The following is a 24,685-nucleotide window of genomic DNA, read 5'->3' on the forward strand; positions in this document are numbered from 1 at the left end:
TGTTACCATCCCGGTACTCAATGCCCACAATTAAATATAATCATGAACCACCAACTGCCTTCCTCTTTATAATGTCCATATTTTTATTGAAAGAAACATTTAAAAAAATAATTGTTGGTGAATTGCACAAAAGTAGCGCTACTACATTAACCTGATATCAGCTCATGAAATTTTTAAAAAGGCATAAAAAAAATGAAAATGATAGCCAGATGTCTTAAGCTGATTTAAAAAAATGTAACTGAAATCGAAATTATGGCTTAAATTTGATTTAAACTGTAATTTAAGCATGCTCGGTACTATATATTTATTTTTAAAGTTATCGTCAATCATTCTAAACACACACCGCTGTAATTTTTAACTTTCCCAAACGTTTTACAGATATATCATTGGCGCCACAAAAGAAAAGCATCAAATAACATTTCTTCTTTGCTTAATTAGGACCTTCATAACACCACACGGATGCTAAGAATTTCAGCGTTTTCACCACTTATGGGTCATAAATAATCATTGGTCCTGGAACTAAACAGTCTCAAAATGTTTTTGTTTTCTTTTTAAATTCTCATAAAAGACAAAAAGAAGAATGATTACTTCCCATTTTCGATCCCTGACATGATACCATGTTTTGAACCACTGCTTCAGGGGCCTTTTATTTGTCACAGCACTATTTGCAAGAAGCTTTCTCTGAAATTGTACAAACCAAAGATTGATGGGGTAACGTGGTATTGCACAGAAGAATATCATACTTCAAAAGCACATTACTGCAGTAACATAGATCTCAAATAGTGACAGTAAACAGCTACAGCAAGCTTAGGCCTGGATTTATCAAAATGCACTAAATATCGCATGCGATAGGAAAAGGGGTGTGTTTTATGGTAATAGGCAGTTTATTGCAAAGTGCACTAATACCTATGTGAAATGCTAACCTTTTCACACTTTGTGATACATTTTGGAATTGTTGTATTTCTTGCATACAACCACTGGGTGGAACATTTTTAGTAGTTTTGAAGCTCCTGGAGAGCCAGCCTAGCTAGCAGGGCCTGAGAGAGGGAGAGACAGACAGACAGGCAGACTAGCCATAATGCTCTCACACTAGATAGGTATTTATATCTCTATGGGAAGCCCACCTAGTAACTCGAGATGAGGTTTAGGTATTAGTGTAAGGGTTAGGGGCCACTTTGACATTCAAAGTGAGACATATGAACAGCACAGTGCTCTCTTGTGAAGATTTGAGGACCTTCGGAGTGAGGAAGCTCACCCAAAGATGAGATTTATGCAATGTTCTCTCAACCTAGCTTGATGGACTGTCTACCTGGGTAACATCAAGCTAGGTTGAGAGAACATTGCATAAATCTCATCTTTGGGTGAGTTTCCTCACTCCGAAGATCCTCAAATCTTCACAAGGGAGCACTGTGCTGTTCGTAAGTCTCACTTTGAATGTCAAAGTGGCCCCTAACTCCTACACTAATACCTAAACCTCACCTCGAGTTACTAGGTGGGCTTCCCATAGAGATATAAATACCTATCTAGTGTGAGGGCATTACGGCTAGTCTGTCTGTCTCTCTCTTTCTCTCTCTCTCCCACCCTGATCGCTAGGCTGGATCTCTGGGAGCTTCAAAACAACTAAAACCACCATGGGCAATTTCAGATTTGCATCACACCATGCATTATGGTGCCATTGCAGGCGTAAAAGGCGCTTAACACATGCTAAAACACCATAACATAATTGCTGATGACTTTCCACTTTTCTGTCAACAGCAATTTTAGGTGAGCTGTCATTATCGGTCTATATATAACCCACCTGATTACATAACCTACCCATCATAATGATGTCATAATGATAAAAGTAGGATGTGTACTAGTCAAGTAAAACTTCCCATTCAATTTCTTTATTCAGTCCCATAGGGACAACAGTTTGCATACAGTATATCCACAGTTGTTCCCTTCGTTCTAGATTCTGCATGCTATCCCTCCTGTTCCAATGTCCAGGAACCTTCTCAAGAATTGTCTAAGCAATCGAACCTCATTGGTTGTTGCTTACATTGAGCATTGAATCTTTATATATGGTTATTCCTCAGGATCAGGAATTATCCACAATGGCAAATGTGTTGGTTACTTGTGATGGTTTGCAAGGACTCCCTACTTCTTTTGCTATACAGTTAGCTTCTTTGGCCTTGAGTATGAACTATTTTGACTTTGAAGGCAAATATTATTTACAGATACAGGGGACTGGTATGGGAGCGGCTATGGCTCCGGATATAGCTAACATTTTTGTCGCAGCATTCAAATCTCAATATATACACAACAGTGTCTGGAGTCATCAACTGTGTGTTGGAAATGATATATTGATGGTGTTTTTGTGCTATGGATTGGATCTCCAACTTTCTTGTTAGAGTTTCACGATTGGTTAGATTCTTTGAATTTCTGCTTGAAGTTCACTATGAATTATCACAATCACAAGAAAATTGCTTATCTGGATGTTAGAATCCACAAATGTCGACAAAATTTAAAAACTAGCATTCATTGGAAACCAAATGAGTATAATAACTTGATATTATTTGGTAGCTTTCATCCTGTCAAATTTAAGAAAAGCCTTCCAGCTGAGCAGTTTTTACGACCACGACACTTGTATTCAGACAATGATGAGTTCAAGTTCTAGGCAAAAGTGATGGCTGAAAGATTTATAAACATAGGCCAGAGCTCTTTACAGCAATTGGGAACTTCTATTTCAGAAGTTACATGAGAATTCATATCAGCAAACATTCATTTTGAAACATTCATTGGCATTTGCACAGATTTGCATGTCCATTAAGAAACATTGGTATATTTTACAAAAAGTAAATCCAGTTTTTGATTCTATGCCAAGCGTTGCCTTATTCAGAAGCCATAACATCAAAAATCAGGTGGTCAGGTCAACATTTTGTACTGGAGGGTGGTTCCACTTGTATGTCAGAACTATGCCCTGTGCTTCATTAGGTTACAGTCTGATCACAAACCTGAACTATTGGCAAGAATTTTTCTTTCGTTAAAAATTACTCTTGTAAATCTTCTTTTGTGATTTACTTGGTTGTTTGCCCATGCAATCTCAAATACATTGGGATGACTAAATATACAGTGACAAATGTAGGAGACTGAAGATGAGGGTGGGGTAAACAATATCCAATCTGTTGAACTGCAAGTAAGATGGGGTAGAGAAAGAGAAAAAGCATTATGGACCATCCTAAAAAAAAGATGAAGGTACATCCATTTTTATTGGAGTGGTTATAGGCCTCCGACTCAAATGGAAGAACTAGACAGAGATCTAGTTGAAGACATCCAAAAGGTGGGAAGGAAGGGAGAAGTGTTGATTGGTGGAGATTTTAATCTGCCGGACGTAGACTGGAGAATCTCTTCTGTGGAAAGAAACAGAAGAAGAGAGATAGTGGATAACCTGCAAGGAGCTCTGTTCAAAGAAATGATAATGGAACACACAAGGGAGGGAGTTATACTCGACTTATTGCTCACTAACAGAAATAATGTCTCTAACATACATTTGGGTGCCCACCTCCGCACCAGTGATCATCAAACATTATGGGGTACATTTTAAGAAACAGCACGCGCGCGGACTTTTGTTCGCACACCAGGCGCGAACAAAAGTACGCTGAATTTTATAAGATACGTGCGTAACCGCGCGTATCTTATAAAATCCGGGGTCAGCGCGCACAAGGGGGTGCACCGAGCCCTGTGCGCGCTGCACGTTCCCTTCCACCCACCCGCACCTTCCCCTCCCTTCCCCTATCTAAACCCCCCCTACCTTTATTCTAAAAGTTACGCCTGCCTCTGGCAAGCGTAACTCGCTCACGCCAGCGGGCTGCTGGCGCGCCATCTCCCGACCCGGGTGGCTGTTCCGGAGGCCTCAGCCATGCCCCAGAAAGCCCCCGGGAACTCCCCGATCGTCGTGCTGCCCACCCGACACGCCCCCGACACGTCCCCCTAGTGAAGCCCCGGGACTTACGCGCATCCCGGGGCTTGCGCACGCCACCGAGCCTATGCAAAATAGGCTCGGCGCACGCAGGGGGGTTTTAAAAGGGTTATGCGCGTACCTTATGCACGTAATCCTTTTAAAATCCGGCCCTAAGGTTTTATATCACAAATAAGATACAGAAAAGTCACATGAAAGAACCAAGTTTTGAATTTTCAAAAATATGGACTTTGATGAAATGGGGAAGTAACTGGGAGGAGAACTAGAAGACTGAGAGAAAATGAAAGAGGTGGAACAACAATGGGCCAAACTATAAACAGCAATTACAAAGGCAACTAATCTATATGTTAGAAAAGTTAACAAAAGCAAGAGAAATAAGAAACCTATCTGGTTCTCAACGGAGATGACTGATAAAATAAAAGCAAAAAGAACAGCGTTCAAGAAATATAAAGGATCCCAAAAAGAGGAACACAAGGAAGAATATCTGGTGAAACTGAGGGAGACAAAGAAGAAAATCAAGAAAGCAAAAAGTCAGACAGAAGAAAGGATTGCCAAAGAGGTAAAGCGAGGTGACAAAACATTTTTCAGATACATCAGAGAAAGGAGAAAGATCCAAAGTGGTATAGTGAAATTGAAAGGTGAAAAAGATCAATGTGTGGATAGAGATGAAAAAATGGCAGAAATATTAAACAAATACTTCAGTTTGGTGTTCACTAAAGAAGACCCTGGAAAAGGACCGTCACTAGTTAACAAGACATTGGAGAGGGGTAAAGTAGATGAAACACCATTTACAGAAGAGAACTTATGGGAAGAGCTAAGAAAACTGAAAGTAGACAAAACCATGGGGCCTGATGAGGTTCATCCCAGGATTCTGAGGGAGCTCAGAGATGTGCTGGCGAGTCTGCTGCACGATCTGTTCAACTGATCTCTGGAAACAGGAGTGGTACCGAGTGATTGGAGAAGAGCGGTGGTGGTCCTGCTTTTCAAGAATGGGAGCAGAGAGAAGGCTGGAAACTACAGGCTGGTTCGCCTCTACTCAGTGGTGGGAAAAGTAATGGGGACACTGCTGAAGGAAAGGAGTGTGAACTATCTATAATCTGGTGGGCTGTTGGACCCAAGGCAGCATGGATTCACCAGGGGAAGGAACTGTAAGACAAATTTGATTGATTTTTTTTGATTGTGTGACTAGAGAGTTGGATCAAGGAAGATCGCTAGAAGTGATTTACTTGAATTTCAGCAAAGCTTTTGCTATACTCCCGCATAAGAGGCTTGTGAATAAAAAAAGAAGCTTGGGACTTGGTGCCAAGGTGGTGGAGTGGACTTCAAACTGGTTGTTAAGTGGAGTGCCACAGGGATCGGCTTTGGGACCAGTTCTGTTCAGTATCTTTGTGAGTGACATTGCAGACGAGATAGAAGGTAAAGTTTTTCTATTTGCGGATGATACTAAAGTCTGCAATAGAGTGACCATGCCTGAAGGAGTAGAGAGAATGAAAAGTGATTTAAGAAAGCTTGAAGAGTGTTAAGATTTGGTATCTAGGATTCAGTGCTAAGAATTGCAGAGTCATGTATCTGGGGTGCGGTAATCCAAAAGAGCTATATGTGATTGGGGTTGAAAGACAAATGTGCATGGGCTGGGAATGGAACCTTGGTGTGATAAGTATTGGAAGATCTGAAGGCGGTGAAGCAATAGCCAAAGTCAGAAAAATGCTGGGCTGCATAGAGAGAGGAATAACCAGTAAGAAAAAAGAGGTGATAATGCCCTTGTACAGGTCCTTGGTGAGGCCTCACCTGGACTACTGTATTCAGTTCTGGACACTGTATCTGAAAAAGGATAGAGACAAACACGGAGGCGGTCCAGAGAAAGGCGACCAAGATGGTGTGGAGCCTATACTGGAAGACTTATGAGGAGAGGCTGAAGGATCTGAATATTTTTATCCTGAAAGAGAGGAGTGCAGGGGGAGATATGATACAGATCTTCGGATACCTGAATGGTTTTAATGATTCAAGTTCCTCAAATCTTTTCCAGAAGAAAGCCAACAATAGAACTAGGGGTCATGATATAAAACTTCAGGGAGGACAACTTAGAACCAACATCAGGAAATACCTATTTCTTCACGGAGAGGGTGGTGGATGCCTGGAATGCCCTTCCAGAAGCGATGAGGAAGACAAAAGCAGTAAACAAACTCAAAAAGGCATGGGACAAACACTGTGGATCCCTAAAGTCTAGTGTTGGAAATTAAGAAAAAGGTGCATGGGGAATAACCAGCATGCAGCAGCAGCTGCTACCTGTAACAAAAGGCATGGGGATTACTACCCTTAACTAATTGGCATACATGATTTTGATACAACTGCAGCATTGCTCTCTGCTTTGATGGCAGCAGAGGGAAGGGGAATTGGATTCAGATAACAAACAGTGCTGGATCCTTTTACGGTCTAGAGTACTAATACGCAGACATTATAGAAAAAGCGCAGGATTGCTTCTATGGCCAAGTCCAAAAGCAAAGCACATTCAAGCCATCAGTACTGTATGAATTATCAGGAAAGCTGCTTAGTTTGTAAAATGTTGCTAGCAGTAATTTTGTTGTGGGTTTGACAGTTTCTTGGTTTTGATTTCTAATATTACTACTCATAATATACATTTTGAGGGTAACCTGCATGGAGCGACAGTTACTACCATAAGAAGCTTGCTTGATAGACTCGGAGCAATTGGTCTTTTTCTGCCATCATTACTATGTTAAGAGTTGCATTAATAGTTGCAAAATGGAAGCTCCGCTGGTTTCTCACTTTGTGTAACATGGACATTCCTTTGAGGATATAAAATGGACAATTCTTGAGAAGCTTCCTATACAATCTGGCATGAAGGGAACAACTGTGGATATGCCATATGCAAACCATTGACCTTATGGGACTTGAATAAAGAAATTGAATGGAAAATTTACTTGACTAGTACACATCCTACTTATGTAATTATGACATTGTTATGATGGTTAGGTTACGTAATCAGGTGGGTTATATACAGACCAATAATGACAGCTCACCTAAAATGGCTGTTGACAGAAAAGCAGACGGTCAACAGCAATTAATTCTCTAAGGTTGCTCTAGACGTTTACTGTGACTATTTAAGATCTATGTTACTGCAGGAATGTGCTTTTGAAGTATGAGATTGTTCTGTGCAATACCACTTTACCCCATCAATGTTTAGTTTTTACAATTTCAGAGAAAGTTCTGCAAATGGTGCTGTGACAAATAAGAGGCCCCTGAAGCAGTGGTTCGAAACATGGTATCATGTCGGGCATTGCAATTGGGAAGTAATCATTCTTCTTTTTGTCTTTTATGAGCATAAAAAAACCACAACATTTTGAGACTGTTTAGTTCCAGGACCAAAACACTAACACTCTTAGCATCCGCAGGGTGTTAAGAAGGTCCTTATTAAGCAAAGAAGAAATGTTATTTGATGCTTTCCTTGTGTGATGCCAATGATATATCTGTAAAAGGTTTTGGAAAGTTAAAAATTACAGCAGTGTGTATTCAGATACCTATTTTTTTTGTATTTTGTATTTTGTTGTGAGTCTGCACTATACTGGAATTTTTTTGCTATGTTTAAAGTTATCTTGCCACTTTAATAGTTGTCATACAAGGATTAATTATTACAGCTTAGAAATATATTTGGCTGCTGTAAGATGCCTAATCATTGAGTTTGTATTTCATGTGGGAGTCCTAACTGATCTATGATTGTTATTCTGTCACTGAAGTAAGGAAAGAAATACAAGAATATATGTATGTCATGATGTTTATTTGTTGATGTACAATAAATCTTTGCATCTTTCAGTGTAACAATCCCAGAACTAAAGAACCCAAACTGCAGGCAGCCATGAGGATTGTCCCCGAGTGGACAGAGTATGACAATGAAATAAGACAATTAATAAAAAATATTGAAGAACAAAAGAAAAGCATGATTTCACGATCATCTCAAAGAGGTAAAACCATATTAATACTTCCATCTCCTTCCATAGTAAAGGTTGACTCTTTACTGGGGAAATATTAAGCAAAGCTAGTTTCACCATGTATACATTTTAGTACATAGTAACATAGATGCAGTTTTCAAAAAGCCACTCAGCAGCCAAGAGAACCAGATAAACTTGCCTGGTTAGCTTTAGGAAAAATGTAAGAGGTACCTAACCAGCTAGGTTTCAAGCTGATAATGTACCTAAATCTAGTCTGGTCAAAATTTGACAGACTAAATTTAGTGCAGCTAAGTTTTCTGGCTAAAGAAATGCCATCTTACAATGGATAACCCCCCCCCCCACACACACACACACACACACACACACACACACACTCCTGTCTGCTTCATATTGTCTGCTATCCTGTGTCCCCCCCCCCCAACCCCCGCCACATCCTCCTGTTACCCAAAAGATAAAAGTGCCAGATAGTCTGACTGGAGATATCTGTTTCCCTCTCTGATGTCACCTATACAAAAATGCCAACGGGGCTCTTCCAATCTTAAAAAAAAAAAGTCCTGGAGAGGAAGTGATGTCACTCCTCATGCGAGTAGCCTGATTTCTCTGCTCCTCGAGCACCCCGGGCTTTTAACGTGCCTTCCAGCATTTAAAAAAATTTTTTTGATCCAAAGTCACCTATTAATTTTGCCGAGCCAAACAGGGGATGACTACAAAGCGTAAAGCTTCCGATTTGCGCAAGTTCTCCTTCACTCGCTGCGGCGATGACTCTGACTCCGGGAAATCCAACATGGCACCGGACAACCCGATCGCGGAGAACGAAGAAGATAATGGAGACCAGGCGAACCCCACTTGCGACTACCCAACCCGAACGGAGATGAGAGGGTAGTTCATCGAACTCAAGCAGGACATCAAAATTTACAAGTCGGAGGTAACTGCTCTTATAGCAGAAATGCGGGAAGAAACGGCGGAACTGGGCCGACAGGTGGATGAAGCAGAAATCCGGCTTGAGACTCAGGGCGAAGGCTGGATTAACCTGCAAATAAACTACCATGACCTTCAAGAAAACTACCGCTCACTCACCGATAAATTAGAGGACATAGAAAATCGCAGCAGGTGAAACAACATACGAATTTGGGGAGTGCCTGAGTCTGAGGCTTTCACTGACTGTTCGGCAGTGGTAACACAAATTTCCTCTTTTTTTCTTAAAAATGAGGGAGCAGCAGATGAGGTGCCTGATTCTACCATCACTATTGACCGGGCACACACAACTTTGGGACCTAGGATAGCCAATAAGCTGCGAGATATAATGGTGTGCTATCACTCATTTGCCCTAAAAGAGAAAATCTACAGTATAGCCCACCGCCAGTGCACATGGCTCTGGGAAGGCCACGAGATCGCCATATTTGCGGATTTGTCTTCAGCCACCCTGAAACGACGCCAGGACTTTCGCTGTATCACTAAGTGGCTTTTTCCTGGCGGAATATCTTTCATACTACAGGGAGTAACCCACCGAGCTAAGTCTGTGATGGAGGCAGTCGAGATCTTAAAAGAGGCTGGAATTTGTATAGACATCCCACAATCTGAGACTGGGGAACGGAACCACACAGCGCAGGGACTCATACAGCAACCCTGCTGGCAACGTGTTACTAAGGGCACGGAGGCTTCAGAGGAACCCAGCTGGCAGTGAACTGAGTGAGGCTCCAGAGTGACTGGATACCAGCTGATCCTCTGTATTATCCTCCAGATGAATCACAGCTGCTCTCACTGGAGTCCCAGATTACCGACTGTTAAGTCACGACTCCTTTGGTTTTTCTAAGTTCCATTCTTTGGATCGTTGTTTCTGCTGGTTGTAAAAAAGGCAGTTCTTTTTGATGGTTGTAAGTCCGCGCCTGTGTGAGGTGCCATGAGGAGAGACGAGAGACTTCCTCCATGTATTTTTGGAGCACGAAGGTAGTGCTTCTGGTTATGATGGGAGGGGAGGGGGGGAGGTAAGGGGACATTGTTTGCACTGTTGAAGGTGATTCTGTATACTAAGCTGAGATGTATGCCTATAGTGTGTAGTTCTGCTGGGAGGGACAAGGGTGGATTATACACAATGACTACCTTTACATTTTTTTTCTCTAAATTCCAAGGGGCTTAATATTCCATGGAAATAGTGGCTGCTGTTTAAAGAGTTATACCGTTTAGAGGTAGTTGTGGTGTTCTTACAAGAAACTCACATACGGAAATGGTACCAAGGATTGATGAATCATCCTAAATTTCCCCATCAATATTGGGCGGCGGCCACTGTCACTTCCAAATATTCTGGGGTAGGGATTATGATACATAAGGATCTCCATTTTGAGGTTAAGGATATATACGCAGACCCCAATGGATGGTTGTTATTGCTTAAAATATCGGGGGGGGGCGGGGGACTCTTTTCTCTGCTATCTATTTATGGTCCCAACTCTCACAAAGCAGAATTCTATAGGTCTATAAATCAAACGCTATATACTAGAATAGAAGGTAACCTGCTCATGGGAGAGGATTTTAACCTCACTTTCAGCCCCAGAATTGACACATCCACAGGCGTTAGCTCGGATCCCAAAGTGGCTTGAAAAGAGCTCAAACTCTTAATGAGGGACCTGGGAAGTTTTTACATTAGGAGGTCACTGTTCCCGAAATCAAGGAACTGTACTTTTTTTCTTCCCCGCATGGCAGCTATTCAAGGATAGATATGTTCCTGGGTAGTGCAGGCCTATTGCCAAGGTTCCAGAATGTCAATATTGAGCCTATCTTGTGGTCGGACCATGCCCCCATATGGTTCAACCTCCAAATTCAAGATTATGATAGAGGAGCTAGATTTTGGAAGCTCAATGATTCGCTGTTAAATGAATCGAGCTTTGTCTCGCAGATAGAGAACGATATTCAGGACTATTTGGCAATAAATGATAATGGTGAGGTTACCCCAGTGCTGCTGTGGGATTGTTTGAAGGCTGTCCTGAGGGGTACATTTATTGCACGAGCATCATTCCTCAAAAAACAATGAGAAGCAGAACGAGCTCGGTTACTGCTTCAACTTAAAGCCTTAGAGCGACTACACAAATCAGTGACGTCCCCTCGGGCTCCTTCTGCTAAGCTGGAGGACGCTATTCGCTTGTGTATAGCTTCTTTAGATGCTGCAGCTATTGCATACCAACTGGAAAGGACCCAACAAAAATATTTTGAAGGGAGTAATAAGGCCGGGAAAGTATTAGCCCAGGTGTTAAAGAGGAGACAAGATCAGTCCACTATAGTGAAGATCAAGAGCTTGGAGGGAACCGTGCTCACAGATAATAAATCCATTAGACAGCGCTTCCAACAATTCTATTCAGAATTATACTCAGCGGATGGGAATATCACTAGCATAGATATTGATGCCTATCTGGAGAACTCTCAACTCAGAGCACTAGAAGCCCCGCAACAACATTTATTAACAGGCCTATCCTGTAAAGTGCGGCCGTGTTTACCCTGCTCCTAAGCCGCTTTTTACTCACGTTCCGGCCGCGTTAGCCCTTCCTGCGATCCCGAATCCCCTTTAACCTACTCCTACCGCGTCCTAAATTCCCCGGGCAACCCCTTCCGCCTGCGGCATGTATATTGCATGCAAACGAGCGAATTAGCTCAATATTGCATGCAAATGAGCGAATTAGCTATTCCCTAGCATCCCGTAACCCTTGCCCCGACTATCGCTAGTTTTCCCTGCCGTTTTGTCGCACGTTTAACCTGCAAACTTACCGCCTACCCTGACCCCTGCGGTAGAGGCAGGGGTAAGGGTAGATGGCAAGCTTTCCCCCAGCCCTCGCTCACCTGCCCCGGCCGCGATCGTGGGTGCCGGTCTCCGTGGCAGCCCCAGTCCTCTCCCCTGCTCCCGAAGCAAAAAAAAAATGCGAAAAAAACGTTTCAGCCCCCCTCCGGACATCGGAGGGGGGCTGAAACATCGGGTCGGGTCGGGTCCCAAAAGGGGACCCGACCCGACCCGACTTACTTTTGCAGCAGTCCGGCATCGTTGCTCCCCCGCCTCGTCCAGCATCGTTGCTCCCCTGCCTCGTCCGGGAAGATGGCTGCCAGCACGGGGGAAAGCGGCCCCTGTTGCGATCCCGGGCTGTCCCCGGGACCGCCACTCACCCTGTCATGGTGCCCCTCCGGTTCCGCCGCGTTTTCGAGCCGTGCAGGCCCCAAGAGCAGCGCTCCCACGCCGCGCTGGCTGCCGGCGTTCTCCGCGGCTAGGCCCCGCAGGCCCCAGGTTTTAAAGGGGCCAGCGCCGGAAACAACGGCACTGCCCCCCGGATGACGTCAGACGCTCAGGGTATTTAAACCCTGCACCGTGAGGCCTTCCTTGCCTTGCAACGAGGTTCCAGGTTTCCTGTCTTTAGTTGCTGCGTCCTGTGCTTCCTTGGTTTCCTGATTCCTGATCCCGGACTGGCTTACGACGACCCTCTGGCTCCTGATCCTGATCTGGCTTACGACGACCCTCTGGCTTCTGATTCTGATCTGGCTTACGACGACTCCTCGGCTTCTGACTCTGGACTGGCTTACAACGATTCCCTGGCTCTCGACTCTGGACTGGCAAGCGGCGACTCTCTGGCACTTGACTCTGGACTGGTGAGCAACGACCCTCCGGCACTCGACCGCGGATCCCGTCTGACTCTGCCCCCGCGGGCTCTCCTAAGTCCCAGCGGCCGGGTTCCTACGGGCTCCTCCTGGGGGGACTCCGGCTTCTAGGGTGAATCTCCTAAGTCCCAGCGGCCAAACTCCTACGAGCTCCTCTCGGGGGAGGCTCGGCTTCCAGGGCGAAGACTTCCTCACCACTGTGTCAGCTCCATCCGTCTTCCTCTCCCTTGCCTAGCCCTTGGTCGCAAAGGGCTTTCCAGGGCCTTCCTCGGGCCAGCCACTTCTCCGTCCTTGCCGCCTCCCGGTCGGGGCTACTGCTACTACCTCGCAGTACTCCATCTTCCGGTCCCGACCGGCCCAAGGGTCCATGAACCCAACAGATTGCAAGGCCATGGACCCGGCGGACCTGGCCGGCCTCAAAGCCATCCCGGGCATAGCCCAGAAACTGCAACAACAACAGTCCTGCCTCGATACTCTGATGTCAGCAGTCCAGCGCCTGGCGGATCGCCTTGAGGGGACCTCTGCAACTCGCCCTGTAGCATCCTCGTCCCAGGCCAGCGCCAGTTCGCCTGTCCCGGTACAGATGCCAGCACCGCCTAGATATTCCGGAGACCCGAAGGCGTGTCGGGGGTTTCTCAACCACTGCTATATCCGCTTTGACCTTCTGCCTGCTCAGTTCTCTATGGACCGGTCCAAAACGACCTACATCATTTCTCTCCTGGACGGGAAACCCTTGACCTGGGCTTCTTCCCTCTGGGAGCGCCAAGACTCCCGGTTGAATAACCTTGTACTCTTCGTCAAGGCCTTCCGGAGGATTTTTGATGAGCCATCCTGAGCCTCCACGGCCGCCTCAGAACTCCTCCAGTTGCGACAAGGTAATCGCCCCCTAGAAGAATATGCGATGGAGTTTCAGACCCTGGCCACTGAGCTGGCCTGGGGGGAGGACAGCCTACACGGGATATTCCTGGAGGGTCTTTCCCCTCGGCTCCAGGATGAACTCGCGGCCCGGGAGCTCCCGGACGACCTCCAAGAGCTCATCGAATTGGCCGGACGAGTGGATCGACGCATTCAGCGCCGTTTCTGAGAGCGAAGGTCCGTGCAGGGACCGGTCGCCCGTCGTACCACGCCACCTCGGGCCCGACCTTCACCTTCTGTGACAGCTGCCGTCCCGCCGGAGGAACCCATGCAGTTGGGCCGAGGCCCTCTCTCGGCTGAAGAACGAAGGCGTCGACGCTCGCAGGGCCTATGCCTCTATTGTGGTGGTAAGGGGCATTTCCTGGCTCGCTGCACAGAGCGTCCGGGAAACGCCAGAACCTAGAGTCTAGCGGGGAGTTGACTCTAGGCAGTATCTCTCCGGACTCCCCATGCACTGTTCCAGCTAAACTCTGTCTTCCTGGAGGAGGGTTCGACACCCTGGCGCTGCTCGACTCTGGGTCCGGGGGGAATTTTATCCTCTGTGATCTGGCGCAACAACTGCAGCTTAAGATCCTGCCTCAAGAACCTCCTTTGCGGGTATCATCTATCCAAGGGGTTCCCCTTCCAGGGTCCATTACTATTTGTACGCGCCCTCTCCAGCTTCAGGTCGGGCTCCTTCATAAGGAGGAGATCTCTTTCCTCATCCTTGAGAGATCCATTCACCCGCTCATCCTCGGACTGCCCTGGCTAAGGAAACACTCGCCAGTAATCGACTGGCACTCGCTTCAGATCACGTCTTGGGGACCAGCCTGCTCCCACAGTTGTCTTCCGGCTCGTCCGCTTCAGACCCTTCCGCTTCTGACAGCCCCGCTGACAGTACCACCACAGTACCAGGCCTTCCGGGATGTCTTCTCTAAGGAGAAGGCTGAGTTACTTCCTGAGCATCGCCTCTTCGACTGTGCGATCGACTTACTGCCAAATACCACGCCTCCGCGTGGTAGAGTTTACCCTCTGTCCTTGCCTGAGACTAAGGCCATGTCTGCTTACATCAAGGAGAATCTAGACCGAGGATTCATAAGACCCTCCAAATCCCCCGCAGGCGCCAGCTTCTTTTTCGTGGCCAAGAAGGATGGGTCCCTTCGGCCCTGTATCGACTACCGGGGCCTGAACCAGATCACCCGACGAGACCGCTATCCGTTGACCCTGATTCCGGAACTCCTAGATCGCCTGCAGGGGGCCCGTATCTTCACCAAATTGGACCTTAGAGGGGCATACAACCTCGTACGGATACGACCGGGAGACGAGTGGAAGACCGCCTTTAACACCAGGGACGGTCATTATGAGTACCTCGTCATGCCTTTTGGTCTCTGCAACGCCCCAGCCGTGTTTCAAAATTTAATGAACGAGGTACTGCGCGACCTCTTGTATACCTCAGTCATAGTCTACCTGGACGACGTGTTGATTTTTTCCCGGGACCTTGAGGAACATCGCCAACACGTGCGCCAGGTTTTGCTAAAATTATGAGAAAACCGACTGTATGCCAAACTGGAGAAATGCCAGTTCGAAGAGGAATCCTTGCCCTTCCTGGGGTACATCATCTCCTCGACTGGTTTCCGCATGGACCCCGATAAAGTTGCAGCTATCCGGAAATGGCCACAGCCTATGGGGGTAAAGGCGCTCCAGCGGTTCTTAGGCTTCGCCAACTTCTACCGCCACTTCATCCCGCAGTACTCCACCTTGGTGGCTCCTCTTACGGCTCTCACACGCAAGGGTGCCGATGCCCGGAATTGGACTCCAACCGCCGTACAGGCCTTCCAGACTCTAAAGGAGGCTTTCCTTCAAGACACCTGTCTCCGGCACCCGGATCCGGTACGCCCATTCATAGTGGAGGTGGATGCTTCCAGTGTGGCTGTAGGGGCCGTCCTGTCCCAGATTTCCAGAGACGGTAAAGCTCGACCATGTTCCTACTTCTCCCGGAAATTTTCGCCTGCCGAAAGGAACTACGGTATCGGGGACAAAGAACTACTGGCCATTAAATTGGCCTTTGAAGAATGGCGCCAGTGGTTGGAGGGGGCCCAACACCCAATCGTAGTGTATACGGACCACAAGAATCTGGCATACCTATCCCAAGCACAAAGACTCAACCCCCGACAGGCACGCTGGTCACTCTTTTTTAGTCGGTTCAACTTTTCACTTCGGTACCTACCGGCGGCCAAGAATATTAGGGCGGACGCTCTCTCACGCACTACAGAAATGGAAGACACCTCTGAACCCCCTCAGTACATTCTGGATCCAGCGAAGGTCCAATTGTCTGCCACCGACTTAGCACCTGCCGGGAGGACGGTAGTCCCACTCCGCTCAAGGAAAAGGGTCCTAGCTTGGGCGCACGACTCACTGACGGCGGGTCACCCCGGGATCTCCCGGACTCTGGAACTACTAACCGAGTTCTATTGGTGGCCACGGGTAAAGGAGGATGTCCGTCTTTATGTCCAGTCTTGTCCCACGTGTGCACAGCAGAAGTCCTTACCAGGCCGTCCCTGGGGTCTCCTCCAGCCACTCCCTGTACCCACGGAACCGTGGACGCACATCTCCACGGATTTTGTAGTAGAGCTGCCCCCGTCCCAGGGTAAAACGGTGGTGTGGGTCACCATTGACCGTTTCTCGAAAATGGCTCACTTTGTGCCTCTGGCCAAGTTACCCACGGCCCCGGAGTTAGCTGAACTGTTTATCCAGCACATCTTCCGTCTGCACGGCTTGCCGCAGCACATTGCCTCAGACCGAGGGCCCCAATTTACAGCGAAATACTGGCGGGCGCTCTGTAGAAAATTTGGGGTTCAGTTAGACTTGACCACGGCATTTCACCCCCAGGGCAACGGCCAAGTGGAGCGCACGAACCGAACCCTGAAGGCGTTCCTCCGGGCTTTTGTAGGGGAACAGCAGGACAACTGGGCTGCCCTTCTTCCTTGGGCAGAGTTCTCTTACAATCGCCATCGACACTCTGCCACGCTACAGTCTCCCTTCAAGCTGGTTTATGGAAAGGTTCCCAAACCGCCACTACCGTTATCGATCTCTACATCCTCGCCAGCGGCGCAATTGACGGCCAGCCAGATTCAGCAGCTTTGGCACTCCACACAAGAAAAGCTCCGTCACACCGCCGCACGCTTCAAGGCTTATGCGGATAAGTCTCGGCGACCTGCCCCAGTGTTTCTGCCTGGTTCAAGGGTATGGCTCAGCACCAAGAACATCCAACTTCGCCTGCCCTCCATGAGACTAGCACCTCGTTACATTGGTCCTTTCCAGGTAGCCGAACGTGTTGGCGCGGTTTCCTACCGCCTGCGTCTTCCCTCTACCCTTCGCATCCATGACATCTCTCACGTCTCTCTCCTCAAACCGGTGGTCCTCTCCCGCTTTCGACCCTTGCCTCCGAAGCCCACTGCTGTTACTTCTGACCCGGGAGCCACGTACACGGTTAAAGAGGTGCTGGATGTCCGGTTCCGTCGCCATCGCTGGGAGTACCTCCTGTCTTGGGAGGGCTACGGGCCCGAGGAGAACTCATGGGAACCTTCCTCTCATATCCTGGATAAGGATCTCCTTCGTCGGTTCCATCTGGCGCATCCGGCCAAACCCCGGCCTCCTGGGAGGGGGCGCAGGGGAGGGGGTACTGTTGCGATCCCGGGCCGTCCCCGGGACCGCCACTCACCCTGTCACGGTGCCCCTCCGGTTCCGCCGCGTTTTCGGGCCGTGCAGGCCCCAAGAGCGGCGCTCCCACGCCGCGCTGGCTGCCGGCGTTCTCCGCGGCTAGGCCCCGCCCCCTAGCCGCGCACGCGCGCGGCAGGCCCCAGGTTTTAAAGGGGCCAGCGCGGGAAACAACGGCACTGCCCCCCGGATGACGTCAGACGCTCAGGGTATTTAAACCCTGCACCGTGAGGCCTTCCTTGCCTTGCAACGAGGTTCCAGGTTTCCTGTCTTTAGTTGCTGCATCCTGTGCTTCCTTGGTTTCCTGATTCCTGATCCCGGACTGGCTTACGACGACCCTCTGGCTCCTGATCCTGATCTGGCTTACGACGACCCTCTGGCTTCTGATTCTGATCTGGCTTACGACGACTCCTCGGCTTCTGACTCTGGACTGGCTTACGACGATTCCCTGGCTCTCGACTCTGGACTGGCAAGCGGCGATTCCCTGGCACTCGACTCTGGACTGGCAAGCGGCGACTCTCTGGCACTTGACTCTGGACTGGTGAGCAACGAACATCTGGCACTCGACCGCGGATCCCGTCTGACTCTGCCCCCGCGGGCTCTCCTAAGTCCCAGCGGCCGGGTTCCTACGGGCTCCTCCTGGGGGGACTCCGGCTTCCAGGGTGAATCTCCTAAGTCCCAGCGGCCGAACTCCTACGAGCTCTTCTCGGGGGAGGCTCGGCTTCCAGGGCGAAGACTTCCTCACCACTGTGTCAGCTCCATCCGTCTTCCTCTCCCTTGCCTAGCCCTTGGTCGCAAAGGGCTTTCCAGGGCCTTCCTCGGGCCAGCCACTTCTCCGTCCTTGCCGCCTCCCGGTCGGGGCTACTGCTACTACCTCGCAGTACTCCATCTTCCGGTCCCGACCGGCCCAAGGGTCCACGAACCCAACAGCCCCTGTGCATTCAGTTGGCTGCTCAAGACGTGACGTCACGACGTTTGGCGTCACGGCAGCCAATTGAATGTACAGGGGCCGCTTTCCCCCGTGCTGGCAGCCATCTTCCCGGACGAGGCAGGGGAGCAACGATGCCGGACGAGGCGGGGGAGCAACGATGCCGGATGGCTGCAAAAGTAAGTCGGGTCGGGTCCCCTTTTGGTTTTTTCGCTTTTTTTTTTTTGCTTCGCCGCTGTCATCTCTTCTCCACTCCTCCCGGAGCAGGGTGCGAAAAGCAGCCTTGCTCCGGGAGGAGGGGGGACACTGATAGCGGCGAAGCAACTTACTTTTAGCTTTTTGAAAAAAAACCAAAATTGCTTTTGGTTTTTTTTCGCTTCGCCGCTGTCCGTGTCTATTCTCCCCTCCTCCCGGAGCAAGGCTGCTTTTCGCGCCCTGCTCCAAGAGGAAGGGAAGACACTGACAGCGGCGAAGCAAAAAAACCAAAAGCAAGAAGTAAGTCGCTTCGCCGCTTCCCTCCTCCCGGAGCAAGGCTGCTTTTCGCGCCCTGCTCCGGGAGGAGGGAAGAGTGAAGCGGCGAAGCGGCGAAGCGACTTACTTTTTGCTTTTGGTTTTTTCGCTTACTGGTATCTGTCATTTCAAATGACATTTGAAATGACAGATACCAGCGTGGCGTGAAGCCTTAGGCCCGCGCACCCAGGATACTGTATAGGCGCTCTATCCAGTAAAATGGGTTGCGCGGGCCTAAGGCTTTTCGGACGCGGTTTACATTTAAATAAAATTAGTGTTCAGGATCGAGCGGTAGGTGAGCTGAACTGTGCGTGCGGCAACCGCGGGTGCCGTAGGCACTAACGCAGCTCTTCCTACCGCTCGGTACTGGATAGACCTGTAAATAAGGACATTAGAGTAACAGAAATTCAGATGGCTATAAAAGCATTGAAACCTGGAAAGTCCCCGGGCCTAGATGGCTACACAGGGTGGTTCTATCAACAATTCGCTACTCAGATCGCCCCGGTCTTGGCAAAAAATTTTCAATCCTTGAAAGAGGGATCTCCACTGTCAACTTCTGCTAACATTGCAGGCATCACGATTATTGGTAAACCGGGCAGGGTAACACTGCAGGCATCACTATTATTGGTAAACCGGGCAGGGATCCCATGGTGTGTGGATCCTACCGGCTGATCTCCCTAATCAACATAGATTTTAAAATTCTGGCCAAAATTTTAGCGAATCGCCTAAATAGTTTTATTGCCCAAATTATTAATCCAGATCAGGTGGGCTTCATACCGGGGCGCCAGGCTAGCGATAACATCCATAAAATCCTGGATATGATCTGGTGGGTTACAAAACACAAGATACCAATGGTGGCTCTCTTGGTTGACGCCGAGAAAGCCTTCAACATGGTACACTGGCCCTACCTATTTGCGTTACTCCAGCGGTTACAGTTTGGGGATAACTTCATTCAATGGATACTATGTAAACTAATGTAAACTAATCCCAATAATACCTCCACCTAACCATGAAATTGCCATCTTCAGCACTAGCAATATACAAATATGCCTTATATACTGCCCTCCCAGTTTACTAGAGCTAAATATGTCACCACTAATCGAGTTTCTGATAACACATCTAAACACCTCTATACCTACCATAGTGTTAGGTGACTTTAATCTACACATGGATATCCAACCCCTTTCTAACACATGCCAGACACTAATGGATGCCATGACAGCACTAGGGTTTTCACTAATAACCGATAAACCAACACACAGAGCCGGACACTCACTTGATCTAAGATTCATAAATAGCAACTATCTAGAACACTTAGCAACAAGCTACACACAAATTCCTTGGTCTGACCACCTCCTTATTCAGTCCAATATTAATATTCTCAATCCTCAGACCATACAAACTCATAATCCCATAGAATTTAAATATCGACCACCCTATAACAACGATGAACTAAAGGACAAATTAGAAGAAGAACTAAAAGACATAACACTTAATGATTGTAACTCAGCTACAGAACTCTGGTTAGACTCAACTAAAAAAATAGCCGATGAAATAAACCCTATCAAAACAATAACTATCAAAGAAACAAAACAAAATAACCACTGGCATAATGCAAAAATAAAAGATGCAAAAAGAAAGCTCAGAAAATTTGAAAAAATCTGGAGAAAACACAAAACAACTGAAAACCTAACCAAATTCAGGAAACATTTAGCTTTCTACAAACAACTGATCCTTAATACTAAAAAAGAATACTATTCCAATAAAATAGAAAAGTTTGCCAATAACCCAAGAACCTTATTCTCCATAGCAACGAAGCTCACAAATGACAAACAAGAATCACCTCAAAGTCTTCCTGAATCAAAATGTAATGAATTAGCTAAATTTTTTAGTGACAAAATATTAAACCTAAGAAACAAACTCCCCAAAAACAGCAAACAAGCAATCGTAATGCAAAAAAGAGATGTTAACATATGGTCCTCATTTATAGAAATATCTGAACAAGAAGTTGAATCAATGATAAAAAATATAAACCCTGCTCCACATAAAATCGATACAATACCAACAACTGAGATAAAAAAGATTACCAATGTAGTAACCCCAACACTAACTAATATCATAAACCTATCCCTAACTGAAGGATTAATGCCAGATACACTAAAAGGGGCAATCATTAAGCCAATCATCAAAAAGAAAAACAGTGACCCATTAATCCTCATTAACTACCGCCCAGTCTCAAACCTTCCATTATTAGCTAAATTAATAGAGAAAACAGTACAGAAACAGCTAGCTGAACATCTAGACAATAATAACATACTGTACCCTTCACAACACGGCTTCCGAAAACACTACAGCACTGAGACATTACTTCTCTCACTAACAGACAACATACTAAGAGGTTTTGATAACAGTAAACATTATATCCTTATAATGCTCGACTTATCTGCAGCCTTTGATACAGTAAACCACAAAATACTACTAAAAAGACTTGAAGAAATTGGATTATGTGACAAAATAATAAACTGGTTCAGATCCTACCTAAACAACAGGTTCTTCCAAGTCCAGATAAAAAACACATTATCAGAAAAATTTAAACTTGAAACAGGAGTACCTCAGGGTTCAGCGCTGTCTGCTACCCTCTTTAACATATATATGCTACCCTTATGTCATCTCCTGGCAGGCCTAGGGATAATACATTACATTTATGCAGACGACATTCAATTAATTCTACCAATAGACGACACAATTGAAAAAACATTAAGTCTAGCTAACATGTACCTAGACATAATTAAACAACTACTAAAACAGATGGAACTGGTTATCAACATTGACAAAACTGAATTCCTTCACCTTGAGAGAAAACATACTAAAATCATTCAAACACCAATAACCCTAAGAAATAACCAAAAAATTGAGCTAGCCGAAAAAGTAAGGAATCTGGGAGTAATAATGGACCCAGAAATCAACCTGAAGCAACATATATCTATAAAAGTAAGAGAAGGCTACGCAAAACGTATGGTCCTCAGAAGATTAAAACCATTACTTACACCTGCCCACTTCAGAACAGTATTGCAAACACTTATCTTTTCTAGCACTGACTACTGCAACGCACTCTTACTAGGACTCCCAAGCACATCGATAAGACCACTCCAGATACTTCAGAATACTGCAGCCAGAATACTAACGGGAAAAAAGAGGAGGGACCATATAACCAAAACTCTAGCAGACTTACATTGGTTACCCATCGAATACAGGATAAAATACAAAGCCTTATGCACCATACACAAACTAATATATGATAAAGAAGCAGACTGGCTAAACACAGCCTTACGAGTACACGTTCCACAAAGAAACCTCCGCTCAGCAAACAAAGCACTACTAACAATCCCTTCAGTAAAGTCAGCAAAATTAACCCAAGTGAAAGAAAGGGCTTTATCATTGGCTGGGCCCATACTATGGAACACGATGCCACCCGAACTCAGATTACAGAATAATCTCAAAACTTTTAAGAAAAATCTAAAAACATGGCTCTTTAAAAAAGCCTTCACTAAAGAGTGTGGAGGGTAGAGAATGAAAGTATAAGGTAATGCAGATGAGAATGAATTTAATCAATCCTACTTTTAAGAAGTAATATTTCAAAGCGATAGTAACTCAATAAGATACCTGGACTTGACCAACATTACTCAAATAATGATTTTATTTATGAAATTGTAACCGAACTTTATTGGCACCTGTTAGAATGTAAGATATCCTACATTTACTTACCTTAGTCTATGTGCCTATTTGTAAACAGTTGCAATGGTATATAACTTAGCGACGGTATAGAAAAGTTTTTAAATAAATAAATACAACAGTTATATACAAACCCCTTAGCTTGCATTAAGGTAAACGGGGGGTACTCATCCACATTCGCAGTACAGAGAGGTACAAGGCAAGGCTGCCCACTATCTCCTCTCCTCTATGGAGACTCCCAGACATTCCTTTTGCATACTCATCTACCACTTTCCCCCCGCACACTCGCAACCTAGGTGTCCTTATTGACAATCATCTCACCTTTAAACCATTCATTAAATCCATCCTAAAGGAATGCTACTTTAAGCTCCAAACGATAAAAAAACTCAGACCCCTGCTTCATTTCTCCGACTTCCGCACAGTTCTCCAGTCTATCATTTTGTCTAAAATAGACTATTGTAACGCTCTCTTCCTTGGCATCCCTGCAATACATACCAAGCCTTTGCAACTTTTGCAAAACGCCGCCGCTAGGATTCTGTCAAACACAAGAAAAAGAGACCATATTGCCCCCACACTCATAGAACTACATTGGCTCCCAATAAAATCACGAATTCTTTATAAAGCACTCTCCATCATTCATAAAAGTCTGTTAAACTCCAACCTCAACTGGATCAACCCCCCCCTCCTCCCCCGCACCTCCAACAGACCCACCCGCACAGCCCTTCAAGGAACCCTTCGTGCCCAACCCATCAAAACTTTCAAACTATCCTCTACTATTAGCAGAGCTTTCTCCCTCGCCGGCCCCACCTTATGGAACTCCCTACCCCATGATATACGCCTAGAGACACATACACCCAAATTCAAAAAAAAACTGAAAACCTGGCTTTTCCAGCAAGCCTACTCCATATCCCCCCCTACCACTTAGAATTTCCCCCATTAGTGAATCCCTCTATAATATATACTCTTCGAGCTATGACTATGAATGCCTCCGATTTAAGACTAAGAATTTGCCTGCTGTTTTTTGTACTTTGAACTCTCCTATCTGTGTATATAGTTGGTTTACTCATATTGAGTTATATTTATAGCTAGTTTTCACCCCCCCTGTTTAATGTACTCTATTGGTTATATGTAAGGGCCCCGCCCAAAAGTTAATCTTGTTCCGCTGTTATATGTAAGGGCTCTGCCCAAATGTTTTTGTTTTTTGTAAACCGATGCGATGTGTCAACGGATGTCGGTATAAAAGAGACCTTAAATAAATAAAATAAATAAAATTTGCAATCTTCCTAGAACCCCTTGCAAACTATATATGGCAGAACCCTGAGATAAGGGGTATAGAAGTGGGGAATTTTTCTTCGAAGTTGTCACTATTTGCTGACGATATTCTGATCATGGTCACTGAACCGGAGACCTCCCTTAAGCCGCTGACGCAGGCTCTGGAAGCCTTTAGCAAAGTTTCAGGTTTCCGTATTAACTGGGAAAAATCGGAGATTCTCAATGTCAATATTTCCCCCTCTATGGAGACTGTATTGAAAGCCAGATTCTGATTTCGATGGGCTAACAACAAATTAAAATATTTAGGGGTATTCATTAGTGCAACTCAGGATCTATTTCTATTAAACAATGATACTTTGTGGGCTAAAATCACTAGAGACCTAGAGGAATGGAATCAGTATAGAATATTCTGGTTCAGCAGAATTGCTGCTGTTAAAATGACAGTCCTTCCCAAATTGATATATCTATTTCAAACTCTTCCGATTGATATTCCAAAAAAACATTTGTTGCAATGGCAAAAGAGGCTATTGCTGTATATTTGGAGTGGCAAGCGACCTAGAATAGTGCGCCAAATTCTCTATAAATCTAAGCTAAACGGGGGTTTGGGAGTCCCTAATTTGGAACGATACTTCTTGGCAGACAGATTTAAGATACTGGTGGACTGGCATAGACAAAATCCACAGAAACAATGGGTTGATTTTAGCCAGCAGCTTATACACCACACACCGCTGACCAGTTACCTCTGGCAGCCCAAGAAGACCTGGATCATTCAGCCTGGTGATACTTTACCGCCAACCATGCTATTATCTTTAAAGCTTTGGGTCGACAAGAAACATGTGTTTTTAGGATCCCAAGAGTATCACTACAGCACTTATCTCTATGCTAATAGTAACTTCAAACCAGGGTACAAGAGCTCTGTTCTTCGAAAATGGGATACGCAGAGGATTAGATTCTGGGGCCAGATTTGGGGACCACAGGGACTCCTTTCCTTCCCTGAATTACAAATGAGATATGCCCTTCAGGGCTCAGATATCTTTCTGTTCCTGCAATTACGTCATTTTGTCCAAACTAATCAACTCC

At 46.2% G+C, this 24,685-nt stretch overlaps 1 protein-coding gene across 3 annotated transcripts in view; it reads left to right on the forward strand.

The window, feature by feature from the left end:
• UGGT2 (UDP-glucose glycoprotein glucosyltransferase 2) overlaps positions 1-24,685 on the forward strand; it is a 1,031,439-nt gene that overhangs the window by 969,310 nt on the left and 37,444 nt on the right. For 2 of the 3 annotated variants that reach the window (XM_029604715.1, XM_029604716.1), the window contains one exon: positions 7,788-7,935. The exons of the other annotated variant lie outside the window; for it this stretch is intronic. In XM_029604715.1, the coding sequence (XP_029460575.1) occupies positions 7,788-7,935 (148 nt within the window). The remainder of the gene's footprint in view (positions 1-7,787; positions 7,936-24,685) is intronic. 3 annotated transcript variants of the gene reach the window in all.

This window comes from Rhinatrema bivittatum, chromosome 5, assembly GCF_901001135.1.
Source record: "Rhinatrema bivittatum chromosome 5, aRhiBiv1.1, whole genome shotgun sequence".
NCBI lineage: Eukaryota > Metazoa > Chordata > Amphibia > Gymnophiona > Rhinatrematidae > Rhinatrema > Rhinatrema bivittatum.